A 26,807-nucleotide genomic window follows, 5' to 3' on the forward strand; every position below is an offset into this window, starting at 1 on the left:
TGTATATACCTTTTTTGTAATCAGATACAAGTATAAAATCAAATTTGTTGCGAATATAACTTGAAAACCGTTTGTATTCTTTTATTATTTTACTGATTTGCTACAGACTTTCTTTCGAAATACTGATATGGGGGAAGCACTGGGATTAGTTTTCGTAAAGGGGGGAATGGAGCAAAAAAGGTTGAAAACCACTGGTATAATATATATTAGGGTGCAAATGAAAATGGTCATCTCGAATTTCAAAAGGTACCCTATACAAAATGTTCACCACCTCGAAAAAACTCCCTATGCCAAATTTCAGCTCAATCGGACTTAAGGGAGCGTGGCGCAAAGTGGTCAAAGTTTGAGTTTTTTGAAAATCAAAAAATCATCCATGGGGGGAGAAAGGAAATCGGGGTTTTCAAATTTTTTTTTTGATGCCAAATGTCTTAAAATTGCATGAAACGTCGAGATTTATAGTTATCTCGAAATTTTTTTTGCAAAAAAATGTGTTTTTCGCACTTGATCGTTTTTCCGCTTGAAAAATCGATTTTTGACAAAACTATTTTTTTTGAGATAACTGTAAATCTCAACGTGTCATGCAATTTCAAGACATTTGACACCAACATTTTTTTAAACCTCCTATTTCCGGTGATTTTTCGGTTTTCAAAAAACTCAAATTTTAACGTCTGTGACACCAGTAAATTAAGTCCGAATGAGCTGATATTTTGCAAAGAGTATATTATCGTGCAAATCAACATTTCGTAGCAAGTTCCGAATGAAAAATAGAGATAACTATTTTTATTGGCACCCTAAACCATACTTTTCGTTTCGTTTTCCGAAAAAAAGTCCTGGAGTGCCGATTTTTGACAAAAAAAATATTCGCATAGATCTCGACGTTTCATGCAATTTTAAGACATTTGGCATCAAAAATTTTTTTTTCGAAAACCCCGATTTCCTTCACTTCCCCCCTTGGGTGAGTTTTCGATTTTCAAAAAACTCAAACTTTGACCGCTTTGCGCCACTCTCCCTTAAGTCCGATTGAACTGAGACTTGGCATAGTGTGTTTTTTGGAGGTGGTGAACATTTCGTATAGGGTAACTTTTCGATATTTCATGGTGAGCAAAACAGGAGACACATTGAAATGAAAGCATGTGAAAGCTTCTCGTATAGTTTGCCAAATACACGGCCCAGACAGAGAAGATATACATTCTCGTTTATGCTCTTCTTTTTCCTCTTAGAAAACACTTTCCAATTCCATTTTATAGTGAGGTGTAATATTATCACGCTTTTATACAACAGCACTAGTAGCTATATGGATAGCGTGGTCGTGTGAAACAGCTTTGCGTTCCAGCCGGTCTTGGTTCGTTTCATTTCGTTCGATTCGTTCGATTGACAATCGTATGGACTTTTGGTACAATTCCAAATGAAATGAAAAAAGAACAAAGAAAGAAATGTCTGCTCTCATACGTACAAACATTTTTCAAGCTTTTAAGCAGCTCATTATTTGCGCATTTGATCCTCCAGCACACGAAAAAGCATTATTTCTGCCGAAAATGAAATGTTTTCTGCCAACGTTATATGTATACCCAAACTAGGCGTATAACTGTAAAACCCAAGAAATTATAAGTAATAACTTATGGTCATATTGGGGCATTAATTCATCATTTCTATTGCCAATAAAGGGTGTGTCACATCAAATTGCATCACGGAAAAAACGCTGTAGAAATTTAAATTTTAGGAATTATATCTTCAACTTTCGCTTATAATCAGATAAGAGTGTATAGATCACGTTGACCATGCTTCACTGTCAATTTTTCGTATATTTGGAAAAATGTCGTCGAACGAAAAAGAGCGTCGTGAATTAATCCTGCGCACTCATTTCGAGAATCCGGAGTTGTCGCATCGGGACATCGGTAAGATGCTGGGAATCGTCCAATCCACGGTCAGCAGAGTACTAAAACGATACTTCGAGAACCAAACCATCGACCGGAAGGTGAAGAACGGCAAAAATGGATGCTCCGTCAGTGAAAAAGATTACAAGCGCGTAGTTAAGCAGTTTTGACGTGATCCGAGAAGTTCGGTCCGGGATGTCGCAAATAAGCTGAATTTGTCAAGTTCATTCGTCCAGCGGACCAAGCAGCGGGAGGGCCTGCGTACATACAAGGTTCAGAAGGCTCCTAACCGCGACGAAAGGCAAAACATGGTTGGGAAGACGCGAGCCCGGAAGCTGTACACCGAAATGCTGACGAAGCCGCATTGCCTGGTAATGGACGACGAAACCTACGTCAAAGCGGACTTTCGTCAGCTGCCGGGCCTGTTGTTCTTCTCCGCAGAGGACAAATTCAGCGTTCCGGAGGAGATTCGCAAGCAGAAACTATTCAAGTTTGCCAAAAAGTACATGGTGTGGCAAGCGATCTGCTCTTGCGGAAAGCGGAGCGCCCCCTTCGTGATGACCGGCACGGTAAACGGGCAGGTTTTCAGGTGCCTACAGAAGCGCTTACTACCACTATTGAAGCAGCACGAGGGCCCGACCATCTTCTGGCCGGATCTTGCTTCGTGCCACTATTCAAAGGACGTGTTGGAGTGGTACGAAGCCAACGGGGTCACCTTCGTGCCAAAGGAAATGAACCCGCCCAACGCGCCGGAGCTTTGCCCAATAGAGAAATATTGGGCGATTATGAAGCAGGCCCTACGGAAGAACCCAAAAGTTGTCAAATCGGAGGTGGACTTCAAGAGAAAATGGATTTCTGTTCAAAAAAAAACTACAACCTGACGTTGTACAGAACCTTATGGACGGGGTAAAGAGGAAGGTTCGAGCATACGTGCTTGGGCTCAAAGTACGAATAAAAAGAAAATGCCAAAAGTTGTTTAATAGATTTTATATTTTACTGTCTAAAATTTTCAAAAGGATCGGTCTATTGGGCGAATTTCTACAGCGTTTTTCCGTGATGCAATTTGATGTGACACACCCTTTATTTGCATATTTGCATTTATTTATTTATTTTTTTTTCTTTATTATACTGACTTTCAACACATTTCGGCTGGTTCGTCACTTATATTTGCATTTAGAACGTTTGTTGGCCTGATATCAACATTGTTGAAGAATATAAACATTAATGAAAATAATCATTAACGGACGCCTTTGATACACATATAATGATTTAGAGTAGGGTTCCTCAAAGTGGTCGATCCCCTGGGGTCGATTTCGGTTACCCAGGGGTCGACAGAAACCAAAATTGATATTGGGGGTCGACGGGGTCTGATTATCGAGCCCTATCAAATAACACAAGTTCTTGTTTGATATTTTTAAGATGCTGCATAAGTTATGTTACGTGAACCACCCTGTTATAAGAATGACCAGGGTTGTCACATTTGATCCTGTAAAATTTTCTGAAAAAAATCTGTATATCTTTATTTTTAGCCAAAAAATCTGAGCTTGAGCTTGAGCTTAGGTAGACTGCACAATTCGTAGTTGCTCTCCGTGATTGACCTGAACAAACCAAATTGCACAAAGAACACACAGAATGAAGCTTGGGACTAGCAAATCATTCTCGTTGTGCAATTCTCGGCGATTTGAGCTTTAAATGGTCAATAACGACGCCGGCCACGTCCTTACAGTCACCAGGGGAGGGAAAGGAATGTTAGTATGATATTCGCCGCCCGAAGGCCAGAAGGGTCGCCTCTATAGCGTGATTCCCTAGCGTTTATCAAGGAAGGGATAGTTGTTAGTGGGAATGGTTAAGAAAAATTTCAAACATTCAAAGGATTCACTGCGGTAAGTGATGTGATTCTAAAAACGCGAACACCCAACTATTCGACGATATGAGATTTGAAGAAAATATACATTCTTATCGGACCGGTCATGCATTTCGTTATTCATCGTGCGTAGTACTTATATATTTTCCTGATCTGAGAAGGTCATAAAAAACTCCTTTAAAAACTCTCAATCTATATATTTTTATTCAACCGCAGAGACCAAGCGTATTGGCAACCTGAGAAGATCGCTAGGAAGACCGAGGAAATTCTTTTAAACTCGCCAAAACTGACTATGTATTTCGATGTTCGTCAATTGTACTATCTTTCAAAATATTATTCAATTGCGACAACCGAGATTATTTTTTAAACCTAAGAAGGTCTTCGAGACACTGCTTCCACATTACTCAAATCGACAATATATTTTTCATCTTGGTCACCTAAGAAATTCCTTTAAAATGATAAGGTAACCGAAAATACTGTACAATGACTCGAATCGGCGACTAATTATATGATTTTTGTGCCTAGTATTCTCTTGTATTCTCAAATCGCGACTCTAAAGATTATTAATATTAAACTACCTAAGTAGGTTACCGAAAAAATTCTATGATGGTTCGAATCGACGATATGTTACGAGATCTTTCGCGTGTAGTATTCCTCTATTGTATTCCCTAAATGTTATGAATGGGCTACCTTAGAAGGTAACCGGAAAAACTCCTCAACAATAGTTCGAATCGGCGATATGTTGTGTGTTTTCGCGCGTAGTACTATATCACATGGCCCGACCACGAACGCCACCCCACGGTGAAAACGAACAGAAGTGTATATAATCTTGCCTACAATTAGCCTAATTAACCTTACCCCAAACCGTTTAATCAAAAAGAACAGAAAAACCGAAATTAGGTCACCATCCAAACTAGTTAAAGAAAGTATATAAAATAAACTGGCGATAAATTAGAGACCGCGTATAGAACTCTTATTAAACTCAAATATTTACAATAAATTACGAACTTAAATTCTCACAGATTTTTGTGCATTATTACGAAAAACAACTTCATTACGTTGAAATTAAATATCTAAATATCTAACATTTCAAACTAATAAACTAATGGTAAATAAGGAATGAATTAAACCTTCATACACATTTAAAAGCGCATACAAAAAAAATTCAGATCCAGAATCTAGAAACTTCCACTAAAAACTTTCCATAAAAATCAAAAAAGGATTGCCTCTACTCCAAATTGCAACATCTGGAATGTATATGAAAAATCCGTTTTGGTTACTTCAGCATTGAATTGTACTTCAAAACCCTATACCCTTCATTTAATACACTCATGAATCTCAAGCTGCCAATAAAATTTGTGCAGTTTATGGACCCGATACAGTTTCCATTTCCACCGCACAACGATGGTTTCAATGTTTTCGTTCTGGTGTAGAGGTCGTCGAAGATGCGCCAGGCTCCGGAAGGCCTGTCGTCGAAAATTGCGACAAAATCGCTGAATTAGCCGAGAAAGACCGGCATAGTAGCAGCCGTAGCATCGGCCGAGAGCTGGGGATAAGTCGTCAAACCGTTATTAACCATTTGAAGAAGCTTGGATTCACAAAGAAGCTCGATGTATGGGTGCCACACACGTTGACGCAAAAAAACATCTTTGACCGTATCGACGCATGTGAATCGCTGCTGAATCGCAACAAAATCGACCCGTTTCTGAAGCGGATGGTGACTGGTGATGAAAAGTGGGTCACTTACGACAACGTGAAGCGCAAACGGTCGTGTTCGAAGCGCGGTGAGCCGGCCCAAACCATCGCCAAGCCCTCATTAACGGTCAGGAAGGTTCTGCTATGTGTTTGGTGGTATTGTCAAGGAATAATCTATTATGAGCTGCTTCCCTATGGCCAAACGCTCAATTCGGACCTGTACTGCCAACAACTGGACCGCTTGAAGGTAGCACTAATGAAGAAGAGGCCATCTTTGATAAACAGAGGCCGCATTGTCTTCCATCAGGACAACGCCAGGCCACACACTTCTTTGGTGACGCGCCAGAAGCTCCGGGAGCTCGGATGGGAGGTTCTTTTGCATCCGCCGTATAGTCCGGACCTTGCACCAAGTGACTACCACCTGTTTTTGTCCATGGCGAACGAGCTAGGTAGTCACAAAAGAGGCCTGTGAAAATTGGCTATCCGAGTTTTTTGCCAATAAGGAAGCGAGCTTCTATAACAGGGATATTATGAAGTTGGCATCTCGTTGGGAACAAGTCATCGAACAAAACGGCGCATATCTGATTTAAAACAGATGATTGTAACTAATTTTATGAACAAATGAAAATTCAAAAAAAATACCGCAGGACTTTTTTGACAGCCTAATATACGGTTTTGTTGAACTTTGTTTTTCTTGAATTTTCCGCCAATTTCATCCTTGGCGCTTCTCCTTGAGCCGATACATAGTTCTTTGCTTTCAACTGAGGAAGCCAACCGATTTCAGAACTTAGTTTTGTTGGCATTGTGAAGCGAGAATATTTACACAACACACGCTGATGAATGTGGAGTTATCAAAAAGTGTTCCAAAAACATCCTTATCAGGAATGTAGAAGTGAGGTGACATTTCATGTGGTTCAACATTTTTATAATTCAAGGTACACATCTTCATGACTCAACGATAAAAACAAAGTTTATTAGTAAGAAGGTAGACAGAGAATATGAACTGTAATTGATTTAACATTTAAATTTGATTTTGAAAACATATCTTTAAATTATGTATCTTTGCTATCCTATATCCTATATCTGAAATTTGGCGAAAAATCAACCCTGAGAATTACTAATATCTTAGTAGAAACTATTATTGCTGTACATTTTAAAAACTCAACAAGACGATGAGTGTGCACAAGGTAAAAATAAAAAAGTACAAAAGTACACGATGAATAATTCGGCAAGTAAAAAAAGTGAACAGGTTCGTGCAAGATAATGTTTTTTCTTTCATTTCTCTGTATTTTAAACAAATACGTGATTTAACACGAAGGAAGTCATCATTAAATTCATAACCAAACATGTCCCTGATATTTTACTGTATAACAAGCTTGCCCTTAGGTTGCAATTTCATATGCGTTCTGAAATACGTTGGAGCTTCAATGATAATGTACTCAACTTCTAATTTAGTTCAAGAGATTACAAGGCTAAATGAAATGAACTAGAATAAAGTGATTGAAAAGGAATTTACAAAATGCTTGGTCATCTATGTGCATGTCGTAACAAAGTTTTTTTGTTTTAATTATTTCAGGAAACTTGAGATGGGTCGCGAAGAGGCGAAAATATTATTCAATTTATTTTAAACCAACAGATTTACTCTCCAGCTGGACGAGTCTACGTTACCCAGCAATGAGTTTATGTTGTTAGGGTATGTTCAATATATTAAAGATGAAAATATGTGCCATGAATTGATTTTTGCTACATATATGAAGACTGATACCAGAGGAGAATCGATCCGTTTTTTTTTACCGAAAAAGCTATTCCATGGAAAAACGTTGATACTGATGGTGCACCATCAATGGTTGGTCGTCATCATGGTTTTATAGTTCACTCAAAGCTTCAACTGCCTAAGGTACTGGCCATCCACTGCGAGATTCACAGACAGCATTTAGTTGCAAAAAATCTGAGCCCTAGATCGCATCAGTTTTTACTATATGTTATGAGTGCTATCAAAAACCTTCGAAGCAAATCTTTGAACACTCGATTATTCGCTCATCTACACTCTGTCCAACTTCGATAAGACCACCCTGATTTTATTTCGTTGCAACACAAACAGTTAGAATTTCAACAAGATTCAATCATACATTGTTGAATGCTTTAAATAAAGTACATTTAACGTCAATTTCGTTTATTTATTGTGCTTAAATATGATAATTTCAGCTGTCCAGTTTCTATAAGACCATTTCAAAATTCATAAGTATTATCAATCAAAAACTCAAAATGATTGGCTGATTTACATGTCAATAGTTGGCAGCCTTGCCATTTCGGTTGAGACCCTGAAAAATTCGTGTTGGAATACTATTCACCAAATGCTGCTGAACGATTTGCTCGATATTTTTCCAAATTCCCTGAGCTCTTCAATCGTACCGTTTTCCCTCGGTGTAGATCCTGCGCAGAAGCATCCCCCTAAGATTTTCAACAACATTCAAATCTGGAGAGCGAGCCGGCCAGTCCAAAAAATTAAGTTTTTGCTTAGTTACCTTGCTAATATGAATATGATATTACATGTGATTTTTTTGTGACCATATCCAAGCAAAAACGGTAGGAGGGAGGATTCCAGAACATGTATGTAAACCTTGAATGATGTGAAAGCTATCTTGAACTGTCCGGTTGCACAGAATCCCGCCCAAACCATGCACGAGCCTCCACCAAAATTCCTGGTTGAAAAATACTGTTCCTTCTTCCGTAAATCACGCCAGTACCCGTTGAAATAATCAGGATCATCCAAAATGAACTTTTTTCGTCAATGCAGATTCTAGATCGTGTTATATTATCATGTGTCACTTACTTGGATGCATTACACAAGGATTTTACTAAAATGATTTTGGATCAAAATTTTCAAATTAATAAATCAGTACTATATTACATCCATGGAATGAGCCAAGGTGATAATGCAAGAAAAATTGATTATCATCAGCACAGATGAGGCAGGAGTACAACCAAGGTTGTCATATATTCTAGCTACAACGAAACATTAAAAAACAGTATCCTGCGATGTGAGACATTGCTGAAAAATATCTTCTCGGTTTTCCATCATCATACTTTGTCTAAAAAGGCTTCATTATGGTTACAAACAACGCGAAACCGAAGCAACCACTTGAAAATCAATGAATGCGGAGATTTAAGGCTTTAACTAACCAATATTGAATCGTATTTTGATATTTTGGTAATTGTGGATAGATTGGTTTGCTATTTGAATGTTTTTCTAATTTTTGAGTGTTTTTTTTCAATAATTATGTATTACACTTGATATCTACTAAATTTTATCTCTATTTAAAGGGTGTGTCACATCAAATTGCATCACGGAAAAAAACGCTGTAGAAATTAAATTTTTAGGAATTATATCTTCAGCTTTCGCTTATAATCAGATAAGAGTGTATAGATCACGTTGGCCATGCTTCACTGTCAATTTTTCGTAAATTTGGAAAAATGTCGTCGAACGAAAAAGAGCGTCTCGAATTAATCCTGCGCACTCATTTCGAGAATCCGGAGTTGTCACATCGGGACATCGGTAAGATGCTGGGAATCGTCCAATCCACGGTCAGCAGAGTACTAAAACGATACTTCGAGAACCAAAACATCGACCGGAAGGTGAAGAACGGCAAAAATGGATGCTCCGTCAGTGAAAAAGATCACAAGCGCGTAGTTAAGCAGTTTAGACGTGATCCGAGAAGTTCGGTCCGGGATGTCGCCAATAAGCTGAATTTGTCAAGTTCATTCGTCCAGCGGACCAAGCAGCGGGAGGGTCTGCGTACATACAAGGTTCAGAAGGCTCCTAACCGCGACGAAAGGCAAAACATGGTGGGGAAGACGCGCGCCCGGAAGCTGTACACCGAAATGCTGACGAAGCCGCATTGCCTGGTAATGGACGACGAAACCTACGTCAAAGCGGACTTTCGGCAGCCGCCGGGCCTGTTGTTCTTCTCCGCAGAGGACAAATTCAGCGTTCCGGAGGAGATTCGCAAGCAGAAACTATCCAAGTTTGCCAAAAAGTACATGGTGTGGCAAGCGATCTGCTCTTGCGGAAAGCGGAGCGCCCCCTTCGTGATGACCGGCACGGTAAACGGGCAGGTTTACCTTAAGGAGTGCCTACAGAAGCGCTTACTACCACTATTGAAGCAGCACGAGGGCTCGACCATCTTCTGGCCGGATCTCGCTTCGTGCCACTATTCAAAGGACGTGTTGGAGTGGTACGAAGCCAACGGGGTCACTTTCGTGCCAAAGGAAATGAACCCGCCCAACGCGCCGGAGCTTCGCCCAATAGAGAAATATTGGGCGATTATGAAGCAGGTCCTCCGGAAGAACCCAAAAGTTGTCAAATCGGAGACGGACTTCAAGAGAAAATGGATTTCTGTTAAAAAAAAACTACAACCTGACGTTGTACAGAACCTTATGGACGGGGTAAAGAGGAAGGTGCGAGCATAAGGGCTTGTGCTCGAAGTATGAAAATGTCAAAAGGTGTTTAATAGTTTTTATTTTACTGTCTAAAATTTTAAAAAGGATCGGTCTACTGGGCGAATTTCTACAGCGTTTTTTCCGTGATGCAATTTGATGTGACACACCCTTTATTTTGTTGGATGTTATGAGAATATTTTTGTTTTCTGTATTATAGTGACTTTCAACACTTTTGGCTGGTTTGTCACATTACTTCCATTTTTTGGAAGGATATCGGGAGTGTGAATTGAACTCGTGACCTTTTGCGTGAGAGGTGTTACCAGGATGTTACCACTACGCCATATCGTCTCCGTGAAAACTTATATCAATTTTATTCATTTAACCAAATGCAATGTTTTCAAATTGATAATTATTCAATAAGAAAAATAAAATTAAAGATAGGATTTCCAAAGAAATTTGGCTATGGGGGCCTAAGGTATGACATAATTCTGGAAAAACAGTTTGAGAATCCCTGCAATAGACTTTTAGGATGGGTGATTACTTCGTTGATGTACTTGTCTGACGTTGATGTACTAGTCTCCGAAAATAGGTAGAAAAAAATTGTTTATTGTACCTAAAAACTAATCTACTCATATTATGTTCGAGAGTAATCTCCCTTAAAATGGCTTAATTCTATTTCAAATTCCTGTCAATTCAATGTTTCGATGGTCGGAATTCTCCACTTTCAACATTGAAAATCTTTAGCCCATTCTCTGATCATTCAGTATCGAATGTACTGAAGCTATACCTCTTTCCACTTGTACCTGTTTATTCGATTCCACCTCGACGGTTCTATTGTAGGAAAGGTGAAATGCTATCATGTCTTCCTGCGCTAAACAAATGGAGACAGATGAGCTACACTTTATTGAACATCGTCCTCTTCAATTCCAGACTCCGGCCGGGGTCCTCCGCAGGTCAGCACAGAATCTTTTGAGCGGTGGCAGTATTCCCCTCAGTAGATTTTGTCCCTGCCAGTGGAATTTGTTCACGGTGGGGGTGGAATGTGTAGCCGGAGGACACGTGGTTGGGGTAACACGAAAATGATAAACGGTCGTTACACAAATTCTTGAAGAATTGTTTTTTTTTCTTGGGCTGCTGTGTGCTAGTCGGCTTTTATTTTTCTACGGTGGTAGAGCTTAGCCCGAGGAAAGTTTTACTTCTCTCTCGAGCCAGACTGGAACAGGATCGGGGAAGGGGTTCCTCAGTGAGTGGCTCGTGCCTCCGCGAGGGGGAGAAGGCAATGAAGGAAAGATGAGTGCTTCATGATAAATGAATTCAGAATTCGAGTTTCGGGTACGGTCGGGGGGGGGGGGGGGGGAGGAGGCACGAGGCTACGGAAAAGTAGAAAGAATGCTTAACATGTCTTACATTAACACATCTTGTGAGCGACAGAAATTTCCCTGGCGCAGATTTCCCCGAAGCTCGGGAGAAAATGCTACAAGGTGAAGATTTATGGCTTCTGTGCAACAGATATCCTCATAATTATGCGCACATTCATCCGCTGCCACATTCTTCAACATTGACATTTCGTTTTTCGTCTTCTTGCAGGTGTTGTTGGCATGTGGCAGAGAGTGTAATGATTTTCTCCTCGGGTAATGGACTTACTTAGCATATTTCTTGTGGATAACCGGTTTAGCATATGTAAATCTGTGTACTGCATTTTGTTGCTCCAGGAGCGGGTGAATTGAGCCTCCAAACGTTCATCAATCTTGCAGCCTGGGGCATGTCAAACTCTTGCCGTCGGTTGCAAACGATGACGTGAGTGACATTTATTCTGGTATTCCCGTTCCCATAGGCGTGTATAAATCTTTTTCGAGCGTACAACTTTTGCTGGTTGGAAAGTTTTTTAATTCCACTTTTTGATGTTTCAGTTCCGAGAACTAGGGCTGCGAAAATTTGAGCAACTTATATGACCGCGTTTGTGATTGTAAATTCGTGTATATGTGTGCACGTGTGAAATTAAAACTTTTATCAACTACTTTTTCGCTTATTTAACTTTTTATCCTTTTCTCCCCTTCGCAGGAAACGATATCCATTCTGCTCGTGAATCGCGCGGCACGAACAAGTTTTCTCTTTTTTTGAATTCAAAATCTTCGGACAGTAACAGTGACGCAAGCACGCGGATCCCGGGTGCAGAGAAAGAAAGCAAACACCCTCGCAGGCACAGAGAATATGGTGAACTTAACCTGCCACCGCTCATCATAAGCATCCTTTGACGTCTGGGCAATGACGTCACAGGCCGTCTATTGTCTCAGCCTTCAGATACGTAAGTAGCACTGTGTTTGCAATATTAAAATGATTCAAGAATGGAGTATAATACCATTCACGTAGTCGACTAATTATTCATGTTCTCACAGAAGAAAACGGTTGCATTTACATCTCTGGTTAGCTCTTGAATACGAAAAAGGGTTTTTTTGAAAACGATTTTTTTTTTGCTGGGGTCGAGAAACAGTAATGAATTCAGTGTAACATAAAAATAAATAAATGAAAGTGATGAATCCATTCGATCGAATGATGCAATTATTTTCCCAAACAGGAAATCAATAGAAAAGATCGATTAAACACCACGGCAATGCAAGACCTCATATGAGTTTGGAAACTCAATAAAAGACTATGCAGTTTAGAGAGAATGAACTCAAGATCTCATTCATGATTCATGTTCACGACTTGTTGCGATTTCTATAAAAAAATTCAGAAGGCGAATCTTCACTTCAAGAAAGAATGTCAAAAATGACCCGAATCGATTATTTTTTCAGCAAAGATCGAAAGTTGTAGAGTGGTGGAAACATGTTAATCACATAAAGATGACAACAACTATTTGATCAAATGAAGGAAACACAATACAATTCAAAAATATATCTACATTACACAGAGAATTGCCTTTCATTCAAAAAAAAAAAACAAACGAAACTCTGTGGATTTCAGACTGCATGTTTCAAATTCAGATCCTGATCTCAGATTGTTGATTATTCCAAAACCAGATTCAATTTTCGGGCAGCAGATTTCATATGGGATGTGTTAAAATTATGTATGATTTATGTAAAAGTAAGCTTCCAATTTGCATATTCAGTTTCTAGAATCTTCCAATTTCACGACTTTTCAGACTTTTACAGTTTTTAATTTTTGCAGCTTTGAATTTGTATAGTTTTTCCATTTATTTAGTTAACTTTTTTTTGCAGTTCTCAATTTTGGCTGTTTATTCATTTTCAGTTTTTTTTGTGGTTATTATTCTGGTTTCCATTTTTAGTAGTTCCCAATTCTTGCAATATTCAATCATATACAGTTTTAAATTTTTTACTATTTTCGATTTATCCAGACTATCAGTTTTTGAAGATTCGGATTGATAGAAGAATCTTCAAACCTTCAAAAAATTGAAAACTCCAAAAGTTCCAAAAATAAAAACAGCAATAATTGAAAACTGCGAAGATTGGAATCTACAAATTAAAACTGTAGTTTAAACTGCGAAAGATGCAAAAATTTAAAACAGCAAAAAATAATAATTACTAGATGTGAAAACTGTAAAAACTTATAAACTTATGTATAGAAGGGAGTACTCTAACGCCGAAAAAAATGGCAACTGTGTAATGTGCTAATTATAGATATGATAAACATGTTACATGTACACGATTAAAATTTGGTGCCGAAAACTGCAATGAATTCAAATGAGAAAACTGTAAAAAATTCAAATCTGCGCAAAATTGAAATGTTCAAAAATATTAAAACTGCGGAAATTAAAAAAAAATAAACTCGTGGTTTTCAATCTATCTAGTTTAATATTTTTTGCAATTTTCATTTTTCTAATTTTTGTAATTTCTTTTACAGCTCTTTCATTGAAAGTGTTTGCACACTTCTTGCATTTACTGCAGTTTTCAATTATTGCGGTTTAGATTTTTCGCAACTTTAAGTAGGCTTCATTTCATTTTGGACATTTCCAATTGTTGCAGTTCTGAATTGTGTCAGTTTCCAATTTTTACAGTTTCATATTTTTTACAGTCTGAAGGTTTTCAATATTGTGCAGTTTTTTTTCTTTGTGATTTTTAATTCCTTTTAATTTTTGAATTTTGCGCATTATTTTTTTTTCTTGCAGGATTCTTTTTTTCCAGTTTTAATTTTTATTCTGTAGTTATCAATTTTTGGCAGCTCCCATGTTTTGTGGTTACCAATTTTATCAGTTTTCTATTATTTATAGTTTTCAATTTTTTACTGTTTTTAATTTATTCAGTTTTTAGATTTTTAAGATTTTTGTAGATGTTTGCAGTTTTTAATTCGTTCCGTTTTCAGTTGTTGCTGTTTTCATATAATCAGGTTTTCACGTTTCATGTTTCAGTTTTTCAATCTGTACAGTTTTATTTTTACGCGATTTTTCAATTTCATTCATCATTTTTCTCTGTTTTTTTTCTGCATCTTTCAATTTAGTTAGTTCAATTGCGATTTGTAAGTTTGAAGTTTTTAATATAGTCATTTTAAAAAGCGAGTTGAAGGTTTCGTTTTCTGCAGTTTCCCATTGTATGGATTTCCAATTTTTGCAGTATTCATCATTTGTGCCGTTTTTATTTCTTTTTAATGGCACTAACGTTCCCAGAGGAACTTTGCCGTTTCAACATTGTACTGCTTGTATCAGTTTTATTAATTTTTGATGTTCATAATTTTTGCAGTTTTCAAAATTTTCAGCACATTATTCGCAGTTTTGATTTTTTTTTTGCAATTTTAAATTTTTGTGTTATTTAATTTTGTAGTTTCATTTTGTTTCAGTTTCAGAGCATTTTTTTCTATGTTTTAAATTTTTGAAATTAAATTTTGGGAATTTGGAAATTTTATAGTTTTGTTTAATTTTTTTGTTTGCAATTTTTGGCCGTTTTAATTTTTTTTATAAATTTTTTGAAATTTTCAAAATTTTGGATTTTTTTTCCAAATTTTCTTTTTTTTATAAATTGTTCATTTGAACATGCTCAGTAACAAATTTTCGAAATTATTGAAAATTAAAATTAATTAAGAATAGGGTCATATTGTTTCTGTTGAGAGATTCCGACTTATACATGTCCATTTCACGTTTCTAAAAGTGACCTGACAATTCTACATTCTGATTTTATGAGTTCTTTCTCTTATTTCCATTTCTCGTATTTTTTTAATTGGAGTAGTTTCAGATTTATTTCAGATTTCTGATTCGGAATCCCAGATTTAAAATCATCGATTCAAGATTCTAGATTCTAGATTCTAATATTGAATCCAAATTCCAGATGTTACTTTCGGAATCAGAGTAACAGATTACTGATTCTAAATATTTGAAAAAGATTTGATACAAATGATTACTTCTTTATCCTTTCCGTTTGCTCCTTTTTTATTTGATTTATACTTCTTAACATGATAAGCTGTAATAGAGCCGAATTTTATCGTATATCTGTTCATATTATCGATACATACAATAAAATAAATTCTATAGTTGTGTTATGGAAAACGATGATTCCATTTGCAAGCAACAGAGTATATATGAATGGAGAGAGGATTGATCTCCATCTCTTGGTGATTATTGCGTGGACATTGCTACTCTATAATAACATATAAATGCGATCAATTTTGTGGTTCGAGTTTTGAGTGCATAATCAAATTAGCAAGTGGACGCTCAATCAATTTGGCTCCGATGACCGCTAGATTTCAATTTCATATTAGCATAAGTTTGTCATGTTCAAGATTCACTTTTTCACACTGAATACTTGTTCCAGATATTCAATACACTTAAATTGATTTCAAATTTTAGGTCCCTAAACTAGATTCAGATCATAAATTCCACATGCTAGATTCCCGAATGTTATATCCTAATTTGGAATACGTATTAAGCACACAAAATCCTGTTTCCAGATTCGAGGAATCTCGAGTCAAATTGTTAATCGTGATTTGAGTATTATATACTTTAGACAAATTTAGGAAAAGGACAGATAACATATTCTGGTTCTAGCTTTCCACCTCCAGAAATGTTCCAGCTTTCCAGCTCCTAACTACAAACTAATCCAAATTGCAAATTTTGTCGAGAGTCAAGAGTGAAGAGTGAAGAGTCAAGAGTCAAGAGTCAAGAGTCAAGAGTCAAGAGTCAAGAGTCAAGAGTCAAGAGCTGAATTTCCGTTGTCCATAGTTAATAGTTCCATCATATGCCCCACGATTTTGTTTTAGTCTCATCAATGTTCTAAATTAAAGAAAGGGGTGTGATAACTACTAACTGCTACTTACCTAATTATTTTTTAGTTTTTAGTACATTATCTGTATTATTATTATGTTTTATCACAATGAAAACGTTTAACTTAAATAGTTTTTTTTGTACCTTGAACATCACTAGTCCGTATAAGCTTTAACAACGAAAATTTCAAACTAATCCTAGAGAATTTCTGAATTTCATGCAAATTATCAAAATCCGTTCGTAGCAAAAATGGTTATTGACGTTAAAACTATTTTATAAAGATGTGACATATTTACTGACCCTTGAACAAAAGACATAGTCCGATGTTGAAAAGTATAACTAAAAATTAAAAACATAGAATCCCAATTAGACTACAAAATTGTTGTCGGCAAGAGCAAACATTATTAAATTTTCAGAATGAACTCTTAATACAATTTATTTCTACCTTCAGTTTTCCACCGCTGGAAAATACTTTCTTCACATCCGGCATGGCCAATGACCTGCTCTTTGACATAATTTTTAATCCGGAAACAAAGCACGAATTCGCGAAAATTGAATGATCGATTGGAAAAGTCTTGAATAAGATCCAAAAGCATCGAAAATTTTCTTCAGGAAAAATAAAATAAAAACCAATTTGATTTTTATTATTTAGGATATTCCTACATGGGCGGGATTTTTCAACAGATGGTACCACTAAAAATGAACAAGATTCATTTCGAGAGGTTCATCTGTCACCAGCCTATGTGTGAAGTTTCATGACGTTTCGTTTATTCGTTCACAAACTACAGTTGTTTAAGTGTCACTACCTGACCATTCGTATAGAAAATGGAAAAACAGGAATATCGTATTTTGATCGAACAATGTTTTTTTGGTGGGAAAAAACTCCTGAACAATCAATATAGTGGTTGACGAAATGTTATTCCACTCCTGCTCCTTCGAGAAAAACAGTTTATCGGTGGTTTAGTGAATTTAAAATGGGCCGTACCAACACCGCAGACGCACCTCGCTCTGGAAGGCTACGAATCCAGAAATCGTAAAACAAGTGCATCGATTCGTTTTGAACGATCGTAAAGTGAAGTTACGCGAGAACGAGTGAGATACATTTTGAACCACATTTTGGACATGAAAAAGCTATCCGCGCGATGGGTGACGCGTTTGCTGACCGTCGACCGAAAACAGCGACGCGTTAATGATTCAACAGCCGGTTTGGCGTCGTTGAAAGGTAATCGAGTGGACGTTTTTCGAAGTTTTCTTACAATGGATGAATCGTGGATCCATTCCCACACTCCTGAGTTCAATAGACAGTCTGCAGAGGGGCTACAGAGGGGCGAAGACTTAGACGTTTCGTACTACATAAAAGGAATCGAAATGTTGGAAACTTTTTATACCGAGTTATACCGAGTTATAGCCCTCGAAGGAAACTATGTTGAGGAATAAATACAGCTTTGCCCAAAAAACGATTGCTTTCATTAAAAATCCTGGAACTTTTTGCAGTACTTGAGCTGTCTGTCGCTAACTGGATCGTACAATCTCAGCCGACTGTGGGTGTGTTTGATTGTTAACACGAGAGCGGAGGTTTGCGTTTCTCCGGTGGAAACATGCCTCCTGACGTTTGAACATTCCATTCCACTGCGGAAAATGTTTTGTGAGTGGTAAACGGAGGAATAAATAACGTTGCGACAGGTGCGAAGCATATACATTAGAGTGCCAATGGATGCATGGGAAAAAAGTGACCCTCGAATTTTCAGATAGCAGTGAAACGTTGTGGGTGTAAAGACATGGGTCATTTATGCAACTTTCCATACTTTAAATATTCGAAAAAGAATTAGAATACTTTTAGGGAAAAGCCAATTTTTTTCAAAAATTTATAACTTAAAAACTATGATACTTACAAAACTCATTTCAAAGGATGAAATGTAGGAAATTGTTCAAATTTTTACAAAAAAATAACCAAACTTTTTTGGATTTTTTGGAAACACATGTTTACGAGAAAAATTAATTTTAATTTTCAAAATATTTTTTTGTCAATGAAATTTTTTTCCAAATTTTTTGTTGATATTTTTTGACGAAAACCTAAATAATTTCCTACATTTCATTCTCTGACCAATTTTTTGAAGATCATATAGTTTTTAAATTAAAATTTTTCGAAAAAAAGGTGAAAAAAAATCAAAATTCAAAAAAACCCACAAAAAAATCTATCAGACCTACCACATTTTAGTCAAAGAATGGAATGTTGGAAATTGTTTTGTTTTTCATGAAAAATTATCAAATAATTTTTTGGAAAATTTCATTGAAAAGAAATATTCTATAAAAAATTAAAATTCATTTTTCTCGAAAACATATGCTTTTAAAATTCTAAACAAAATAGATATAAATAGTCCTTAAAATTTCCAACAAGTTTTCCATACATCGGACTATGGGCACATTTACATGGAGAAAGTTTCTCGAACAACAACTTTTTCATATTTTTCTTTGAAAAAATGCTATTAGTGTTCAATTCGTTACATTTTTATGTTTGAATTATCGCATTTTAAATGCTCTGCTAACTTGTCTATTTAGAAACATGTCAAGAATATATTTTTTTTTTATCCAGTTCATTTATTTGTAAGGCTCAATCGCATAAGCTTTGCGGAGCCGCTAATTCAAGGTTTGTTTATACAAAGTTTCAACTAATTTCTATGTTTAGTAGGATTCGACCGAATACTCGCGGTTTACTCGAGGTTAAAAGGGCAACATTTTTGTGGGACGGGTCAGGTTGGGGATATGGATATGAGGTATCGTTGTCTCAACCGAGGGTTGCCGCACGCACTGTAGCATTGTGCATAATGACCAGGGATAGCATCTGGTGTTCGACTAGCTGTCGAGGGTGGGCGACGGTGAGATGGGGGGACAAGACAAACAAACTAATAACGAAAAAGAAAAACACAAAAGCATTAAATACTTATACTAGACCGTTTCACAAACATTTAGATCAACTGCATATAGCAGATGTCGCGAGTTCCCAACACGTCTCTAACAGGAACATAGGGTTGTCTTCCTTGGACCTCAAGGGCATTCAAAAGGTACTCTCTGGCTGCGTAATTATCCGTACATTGCCAAACTGCGTGATCGATGTCATCGTAACCGTTTCCACACCGACAGACGTTGCTTTGAACAAGATTTATTCTGTGGAGATGCACATCTAGCGAGTAGTGGTTGGACAAAAGTCTACTCATTACACGAATGAAGTCACGACTTAAGTCCAAACCTTTGAACCACGCTCTCGAAGAAACCTTCGGAATAATTGAATATAACCACCGCCCAAGACTTCCAGTGTCCCAATCGGTTTGCCAACTCAAGAGGGAACTCTGACGCAGTAATTGGAAAAATTCATCGTATAAAATCTGTCTATCAAACAATTCGCCTTCCTGGGCACCCACCTTTGCGAGAGTGTCCGCCTTCTCATTGCCAGGAATTGAGCAATGAGAGGGGACCCAAACAAAGGTTAACTTATAAGATCTTTCGATCAGTGTACTCATCTGCTGTCTCACTTTTGTGAGGAAATAAGATGGGTGCCTACTAGTTTTCATCGACTGGAGAGCCTCAAGCGAACTGAGACTATCCGAGAAAATGAAGTAATGGTCTGCAGGCTTGTTGGGGATCATCCCCAATGCGAAGTCGATTGCTGCCAGCTCAGCAACATAAACGGAACAAGGTTCCTGCAGTTTACGGAAGGCGCTTGAATTTTCATTGAAAACACCGAAGCCAGTGGATCCATTGAGGCGAGACCCATCAGTGAAGTATCTTTTCATGCAATTGACTTTTTGGTACTTTCGGTTAAAAATACGGGGAATGTAAGTTGATCGAAGCTGATCTGAGATTCCAAGTATTGCTTGTTTCATCGACAGATCGTATTCAATTGAGGAACTGCTGATGGTGAAGTGAGCACGGTCTGGAGTAAACGATGGAAGACAAATATCTGATGAAATATAGTGATGATAAATTCTCATAAACCGAGATTGTATATTTAGATGAAGCATTTTATCAAAGTTTTCAATCACAAGTGTGTTCGTGATACCGCATTTCACCAGTATTCTGAGAGAAAGTTCCCAGAATCGGTTCTGTAGAGGAGTTACTCCTGCCAGAACCTCGAGATGTTATGCGTTGAGTGCATACAGCCGAGAGCTATACGCAGACAATGATATTGAATTCGTTCCAATTTTAGAAGGTGACTTTTAGCTGCTGAGAGAAAGCAGAAAGAGCCATACTCCAGTATAGATAGAATAGTTGTTTTATAAAGCGTTATGAGATCTCCCGGATGAGCTCCCCACCACGTGCCGCAAATCGAGCGGAGAAAGTTGACTCTTTTTTGACATTTTTGCTTCAAATACGTAATGTGGGTATTCCAAGTGCATTTTGAATCAAACCAGACACCAAGGTACTTGAAGGTCAATGATTGGGTAATGTTTCTCCCCAAAAGCTTAAGTTGCAATTGGGCTGGGGACCGCTTTCGAGTAAACACTACCAGTTCTGTTTTCTGCGGCGAGAATTCTATCCCTAAGTTCCTTGCCCAAGAAGACAAGTTATCTAGGGAATTTTGCAATGGTCTTTGCAAGTTTTCGGCATGGGGACCTCTGACGGAAACCACACCATCATCTGCAAGTTGTCTTAGCGTGCATTGTTCTGCCAAACAACTGTCAATATCTTTCACATAAAAATTATAAAGAAGGGGGCTGAGACATGAGCCTTGGGGTAGACCCATATAACTATTTCTGGAAGTTGTCAGCTGTCCAAGGGTGAAGTTCATTTGCTTTTCTGACAACAAATTGTACAAGAAGTTATTCAAAATTCCAGGAAGTCCACATCTGTTCAGATTGTCTGACAGAATTTCTATGGAAACTGAATCAAAAGCTCCCTTAATATCCAAGAATACTGAAGCCAGTTGCTCCTTGTGCGCAAAGGCCAGTTGAATATCTGTAGAAAGCAACGCTAGACAATCGTTTGTTCCTTTGCTCTTGCGAAACCCAAATTGTGTACTTGATAGCAAATTATTTGTCTCGATCCATTGATCGAGTCTTCGAAGGATCATTTTCTCCAGCAATTTTCTAATGCACGAGAGCATAGCAATCGGACGGTATGAGTTATGGTCAGACGCTGGTTTGCCAGGCTTTTGAATTGCTATCACTTTGACCTGTCTCCATTCGGGTGGCACAATATTGTTTTCTAGTAGGGTATTGAATAAGTCTAGCAAGCGTCTTTTCGCGATATCGGGAAGATTTTTTAGAAGAACGAATTTAATCATATCGCTTCCGGGTGAAGAGTTGTTCGATGAAAGAAGAGCCATAGAAAATTCCAGCATTGAGAATGGTCTGTCCAGAGGTCCACCGCTCGGAGACGTTTCTCGAAGAATATGTTGGGCTGGAACTGAGTCTGGACAGACCTTTTTAGCGAAATCGAATATCCATCGGTTGGAGTATTCTTCACTCTCGTTGGTGGATGAGCTGTTACGCATGTTGCGAGCTACCCTCCACAAGGTTCGTATTGAGGTTTCACGAGAAAGACCTTCAATGAAATTGCGCCAGTAACCGCGTTTTTTTGCTTTAATTAATTGTTTCAGCTGTATTTCAAGCTTTGAATATTCCTCGAAGTGTGTGGATGTTCCATGTCTACGAAAAGCTTTGAAAGCATCAGATTTTTTCAAATACAATTTTGTGCATTCATCGTCCCAGCCAGGAGTGGCTGGTTTTCTTTTAAATGAAGCACTTGGAACTTTTCTTTTTTGTGCTTCCAGTGAGCTTTTATACAATAAATCGACGAAGAATCGATATTCTTCCAATGGTGGAAGTATATCTATTGATTCGACACCGATTGTTACCGCCGTTGCAAATTTTTGCCAGTCGATGTTCCTTGTTAGATCAAATGGAACTCGAGATGGTTCAGTGGATTGCGGGCTACACTTGATTGATATATTGATTGGCAAGTGATCGCTACCATGGGGATCATTTATGACCTTCCACTGACAATCTAATGATAGCGAGTTTGAGCACAAAGATTTTTTTTTCCCTTGTTGGGTGTGAACCACTGCGTCCATTAGTTTGAACTATTGTGGTATGCCCCATTTTTTGTACTACGCTTCAAGCTTATCTACTGCTTATTGATGAAGAAGTAGACTGAAAGCTATAGCGAGATAGGTGCCAATCAGGAATAATCTGTTTGATAAAATTTATAGTCCTGATCGGCGACACAGACCAAACTTCCTTGGGCTCCAGAATAGCCTTATCAAGGTGTTGAAGTCTGCGTCTTGTTAGTGCTCCGCATTTGCAGAGCAAATGTTCCGAGGTTTCGCTTTCGGCATTACAAAAGCGACAAATATCATCTTGCACTAAACCTATGTTTTTGAGATGGTATTTACTCGGACAGTGTCCTGTTATAAGACCAGTGAATGTGCTGAAGTCTTTCTTATTAAGACTCAGCAATTGTTGAGTAATTTTAATACTCGGCGTGATAAATTTTTTTGACTGGTTGAGTTGTACAGCCATCCAGTTGGCCATTACTTCCCGGTCTTCCCATTTCTTCAGCTCACTCTTCAACACACATTCAGAAATTCCACAGAATGGTTCTGGACCAGTGAAGGGTGAGCTTGAGTGAAGGGTCTTGCGAGTTCATCTGCTTGTTCATTTCCCTCTATACCGCAATGGCCAGGAATCCAGTACAGCTGTACCGAACTTCTCTGACACAGTTGTCGTAAAAGTCAAATGCATTCCCAGACAATTTTTGAATAGCACCTGAAAGCATTGAGGGCTTAGGAAGGAAGGAAGATGCAAATGTTAGCATGTCTATAATTTCTTTTAAGGCAGACATTTATACATTCTATTATTGCAGCTACTTCTGCCTGGAAAACTGTTGGCCAGTTCCCCATAGCTACAGAAATTTTTATTCTGGGACCATACACTCCAGCACCTGTTCTGTTACCCATTTTCGACCCATCGGTATAGAACAGGATTGAACCATTACGAACATCGGGACCACCCTCATCCCATACTGAACGAGAAAGTTCGATCACTGTGTATGGAATGTCATAATTGGTCCTTAGCTCCATCCAATCGCTGTTCATCTCTGAGGTTGGTCCAACGGGTAAGAGATTCAGGATGCTCAAATGACCAGTTTAGTCCCCGTCTAATATTTTTTTATATCTTTTTAGCTTTAGAGCGCTTCTATTAGCCTCCAGCTGAACATGTTGACCCAAAGGTAACAAGTGAAGGATAGCCTCCAATGCCTTTGAGGGTGTGCTTCGCATTGCTCCTGTTACAGCAACGCATGCCAGTCGTTGGAGTTTGTTTAGCTTTTTTGTAGCTACAGTCTCCTTAGTCTTTGACCACCATACTAATGAGGCATAGGTTATCCTAGGCCGCACAATTGCTGTATAGACCCACATAACCATTTTTGGTTTCAGGCCCCATGTTCTACCTATCATTTTAGAACATGCCCATAGGGCAATGTTGGCCTTACTGATAATTGCATCTAAGTGTGCGTTCCAGTTTAGTTTAGCATCTAGGATTACGCCTAGATATTTCACTGAAACGCTGAATTTTATTTCCTCTCCTCCAAGATTTAGAGTCTGCAGATGCAGTTTCTTCTTTTTGGTGAAAGGAACAATTGTTGTTTTTGAGGGATTTATGCTCAGACCTTCTTTGATACACCATGATTGTGTAAGGTTTAAGGCCATCTGCATCCTACTCGATATCACATCGTCGAATTTGCCACGTATCATTATGACTAAATCATCAGCAAAACCCACGGTTTCGAAACCATTCGCCTCCAAACTAATCAGAAGGTCGTCAACCACCAGTGACCAAAGTAGAGGTGATAGAACCCCTCCTTGTGGGCAACCTTTCGTTGCAATCACAGATGTCGATGACCCACCCAGCTCCGAGGTGATCTGTCTATTTGTGAGCATGCCTTTGATCCATTCGACTATGCAGTCATCGAAATGTCTTCTTCTCATAGCCTGTGCCATTGATACATAGGAAGCATTGTCGAAAGCCCCTTCGATATCAAGAAACGCACATAATGCAGTTTCTTTTGACGAAATAGATTTTTCAATTTTAGTCACAAGTCACTTTATGTATTCATATAATACTTTTTCCATAGTTTTCAGCAGTATTGATGATTAACTAATTGGTCTGAATGATTTTGGGAGTGATTTATCACGTTTCCCAGCTTTTGGAATGAAGACCACTTTAACGAGTCTCCATGTGGAAGGAATGTGCTCTAGTATCAGACTTGCCTTAAAAATCTCGATTAGAGATGGAATCAGCTTAGATTCTCCTTTTTGAATCAGGGCTGGAAAAATTCCATCTGCACCTGCGGATTTGTACGGTTGAAAGGATCTCACCGCGCTTTCTACTCTGGCCCTCGTGAAAACCATTCCAGCAACTATCTTTGCGACATCCTTTGCACTTTGAGAATTCCTTCGAGAGCATTTCATGTCGCGGTTGTAGTTAGGACTGGTATCAGAATGAACCGATGTAGATCCCGGGAAGTGAGTTTTCATCAGTAAGTCTAATACTTCTGAGGGAGATTTTGTGAACGAACCGTCGTCCTTTTTGAGGGAACCTAGCCCGTTCGAGTGGTCTTTTGCAAGAGTCTTACTAAGTCTTGCAACGATTGGGGTACTTTCAATGCTTTCGCAGTTATTTACCCAAGATTTTCGTTTAGATCGTCTTAGTTCTCTATTATATTCGGTTAGGGCGCTCCTATATTGAGACCAATCCGAATTAATTTTAGCTCTGTTGAACAGCTTCCGCGCTGTTTTACGTAGCCGCTCGAGCCTTTTGTTCCACCATGGAACGTTTCTTGTCGAAGAAACTCTCTTAAGTGGACAATTACTGTTGTAGACAGAAACTATCGTATCATTTAATTCTTTTGAAGTTGATTCGAGCTGTTGAATCGACCTTATTCTTGTGTTAAGAGTTTCTGACTCGAGTTCAAGTGAATATCGTTCCCAGTTGGTTTTTCTTGGATCACGATATTCTCTCTGTACTGTCAAGCCACCATCCCATTCGAAGATAATGTGTCTGTGATCAGACAAAGACGCCTCTTCCGAAACGTGCCAGTTGTGTATTTTCGAAGAAATTACCGGACTGCACAGTGTTAGGTCCATGACTTCTTGTCTGATAGCGTTTATAAACGTTGGTTCATTGCCTATATTGGCAATGTCAATGTTGTTTGAAGAGAGAAATTCTAAAAGACAGTCACCTCGACTGTTTATGTCAGTACTACCCCACAAAGTGTGATGAGCATTGGCATCACAGCCGATGATGAAGTCTTTTTTGATTTCTCTGCAATAATTTACGAACGCCGCAACCTCTTGGGGAGGTGCCTCAGGTACGTCACCAGGGAAATAAGCCGACGCAATTATTGTGTCGGATCTTCCCTTGGCGGTTGGTATCTCAACTCTGATCGCGACGATGTCCCTTTGAATGAACTCTGTTATAGGAAAGCATTTAATATTTGCTTTTACTAGAACAGCAGTTCTTGGGGAGTCATGCTTATCGTCGTAGAATAACTTGCATGAACCAGTATGAATACCAAGTATTCTTCCTTTGTGGACCCAAGGCTCTTGAATTAAAGCTAAATCCATAGCGTCTTCAATAAACCTCCTAGACAGCACGCTAGATGCTGCTTTAGCGTGATGGAGATTTATTTGCAGAACCTTAGTGTTCTGCGTTATTTTCGACCGCTCGTTTTGTTCATTTGGATGTGGATTATTCATAGAAGTCCCACGAGTCTCGCGGTAAAGAAGGTCCACTGCATCAGTGACCGGCTTAATGCAGCAAGGGCAGACGATACTGTGGAGGGAGCCCTGGTGCTCCACAGGCTCCGTTAACGGCAAGGTTTAAAAACCCCCCCTACCATTCATCCCTCGGCACGGGTCGCTTCACACCTTGGTTTAGGGGTTTATCCATTACTTCCTTTCCATAATAACCATGGATAACAGCTATTACAACCATCCTCCTTTTCTGGGGCTTTGGACCCACTGCTCTGGTTTCTCAATAATTTCAGGTTCTTATTCGGACATGCTATTATTGAGATCCGAGCACAAAGATAGATCGAGTCGGCTTTCCCGAGCCGGAGGTTTTGCAATTCGTGTCACTTCACCAGTGTTCAAGATAGTCAAGTTGAAATCGTCACATAAATCGTAAAAAATAGCCGCCCTAGCGTCATCATAAAGATCGCCCCACCCAGTACCATGGGAGTTCATGTCACCCAAAATTAGAACTGGGGTTGAGAGAATCGAAATTAGATTCCAAAGTTGACTACGGCTAATGGAAGTATTCGGGGGAACGTATACTGAATCTATGCAGAGTTCTTTATTCTTTGCAGTTATTTGACAAGCGACGATTTCGACGTCTGATAGAGCTGGGAGAGGAATTTTATAGAAAGAGTAGCACTTTTTGATCCCTAAAAGTACTCCTCCATAGGAATCATCTCTATCCAGGCGAATAATATTAAAATCGTGGAAGTTGAGTTCTGTGTCAGAAGAAAGCCATGTTTCGGAAAGAGCGAATATATCACAATCATAATTTTGAAGTAACGTCTAGTTTAGGCACTAGACTACGGCAGTTCCATTGTAGCACATTGATCATATCTTCTACTACGTTAGATGAATTATCCATCGAAAGATGTGATTGATGCAAGGAGGGGCCATGAAGCAGTCAATTGCTTAAGATAAGACTTTAAAGAT

The 26,807-nt window shown here is 38.4% G+C and overlaps 1 protein-coding gene across 6 annotated transcripts in view; it reads left to right on the forward strand.

Annotated features, from left to right (window-relative positions):
* LOC129764388 (calmodulin-binding transcription activator 1) overlaps positions 1 to 26,807 on the forward strand; it is a 675,564-nt gene that overhangs the window by 134,141 nt on the left and 514,616 nt on the right. For all 6 annotated transcript variants that reach the window (XM_055763402.1, XM_055763405.1, XM_055763406.1 and 3 more), the window contains exon 3: positions 11,935 to 12,178. In XM_055763402.1, the coding sequence (XP_055619377.1) occupies positions 12,139 to 12,178 (40 nt within the window). In that variant the 5' untranslated portion in view covers positions 11,935 to 12,138. The remainder of the gene's footprint in view (positions 1 to 11,934; positions 12,179 to 26,807) is intronic.

Source organism: Toxorhynchites rutilus, chromosome 2 (assembly GCF_029784135.1).
Source record: "Toxorhynchites rutilus septentrionalis strain SRP chromosome 2, ASM2978413v1, whole genome shotgun sequence".
NCBI classification, from domain to species: Eukaryota; Metazoa; Arthropoda; class Insecta; order Diptera; family Culicidae; genus Toxorhynchites; species Toxorhynchites rutilus.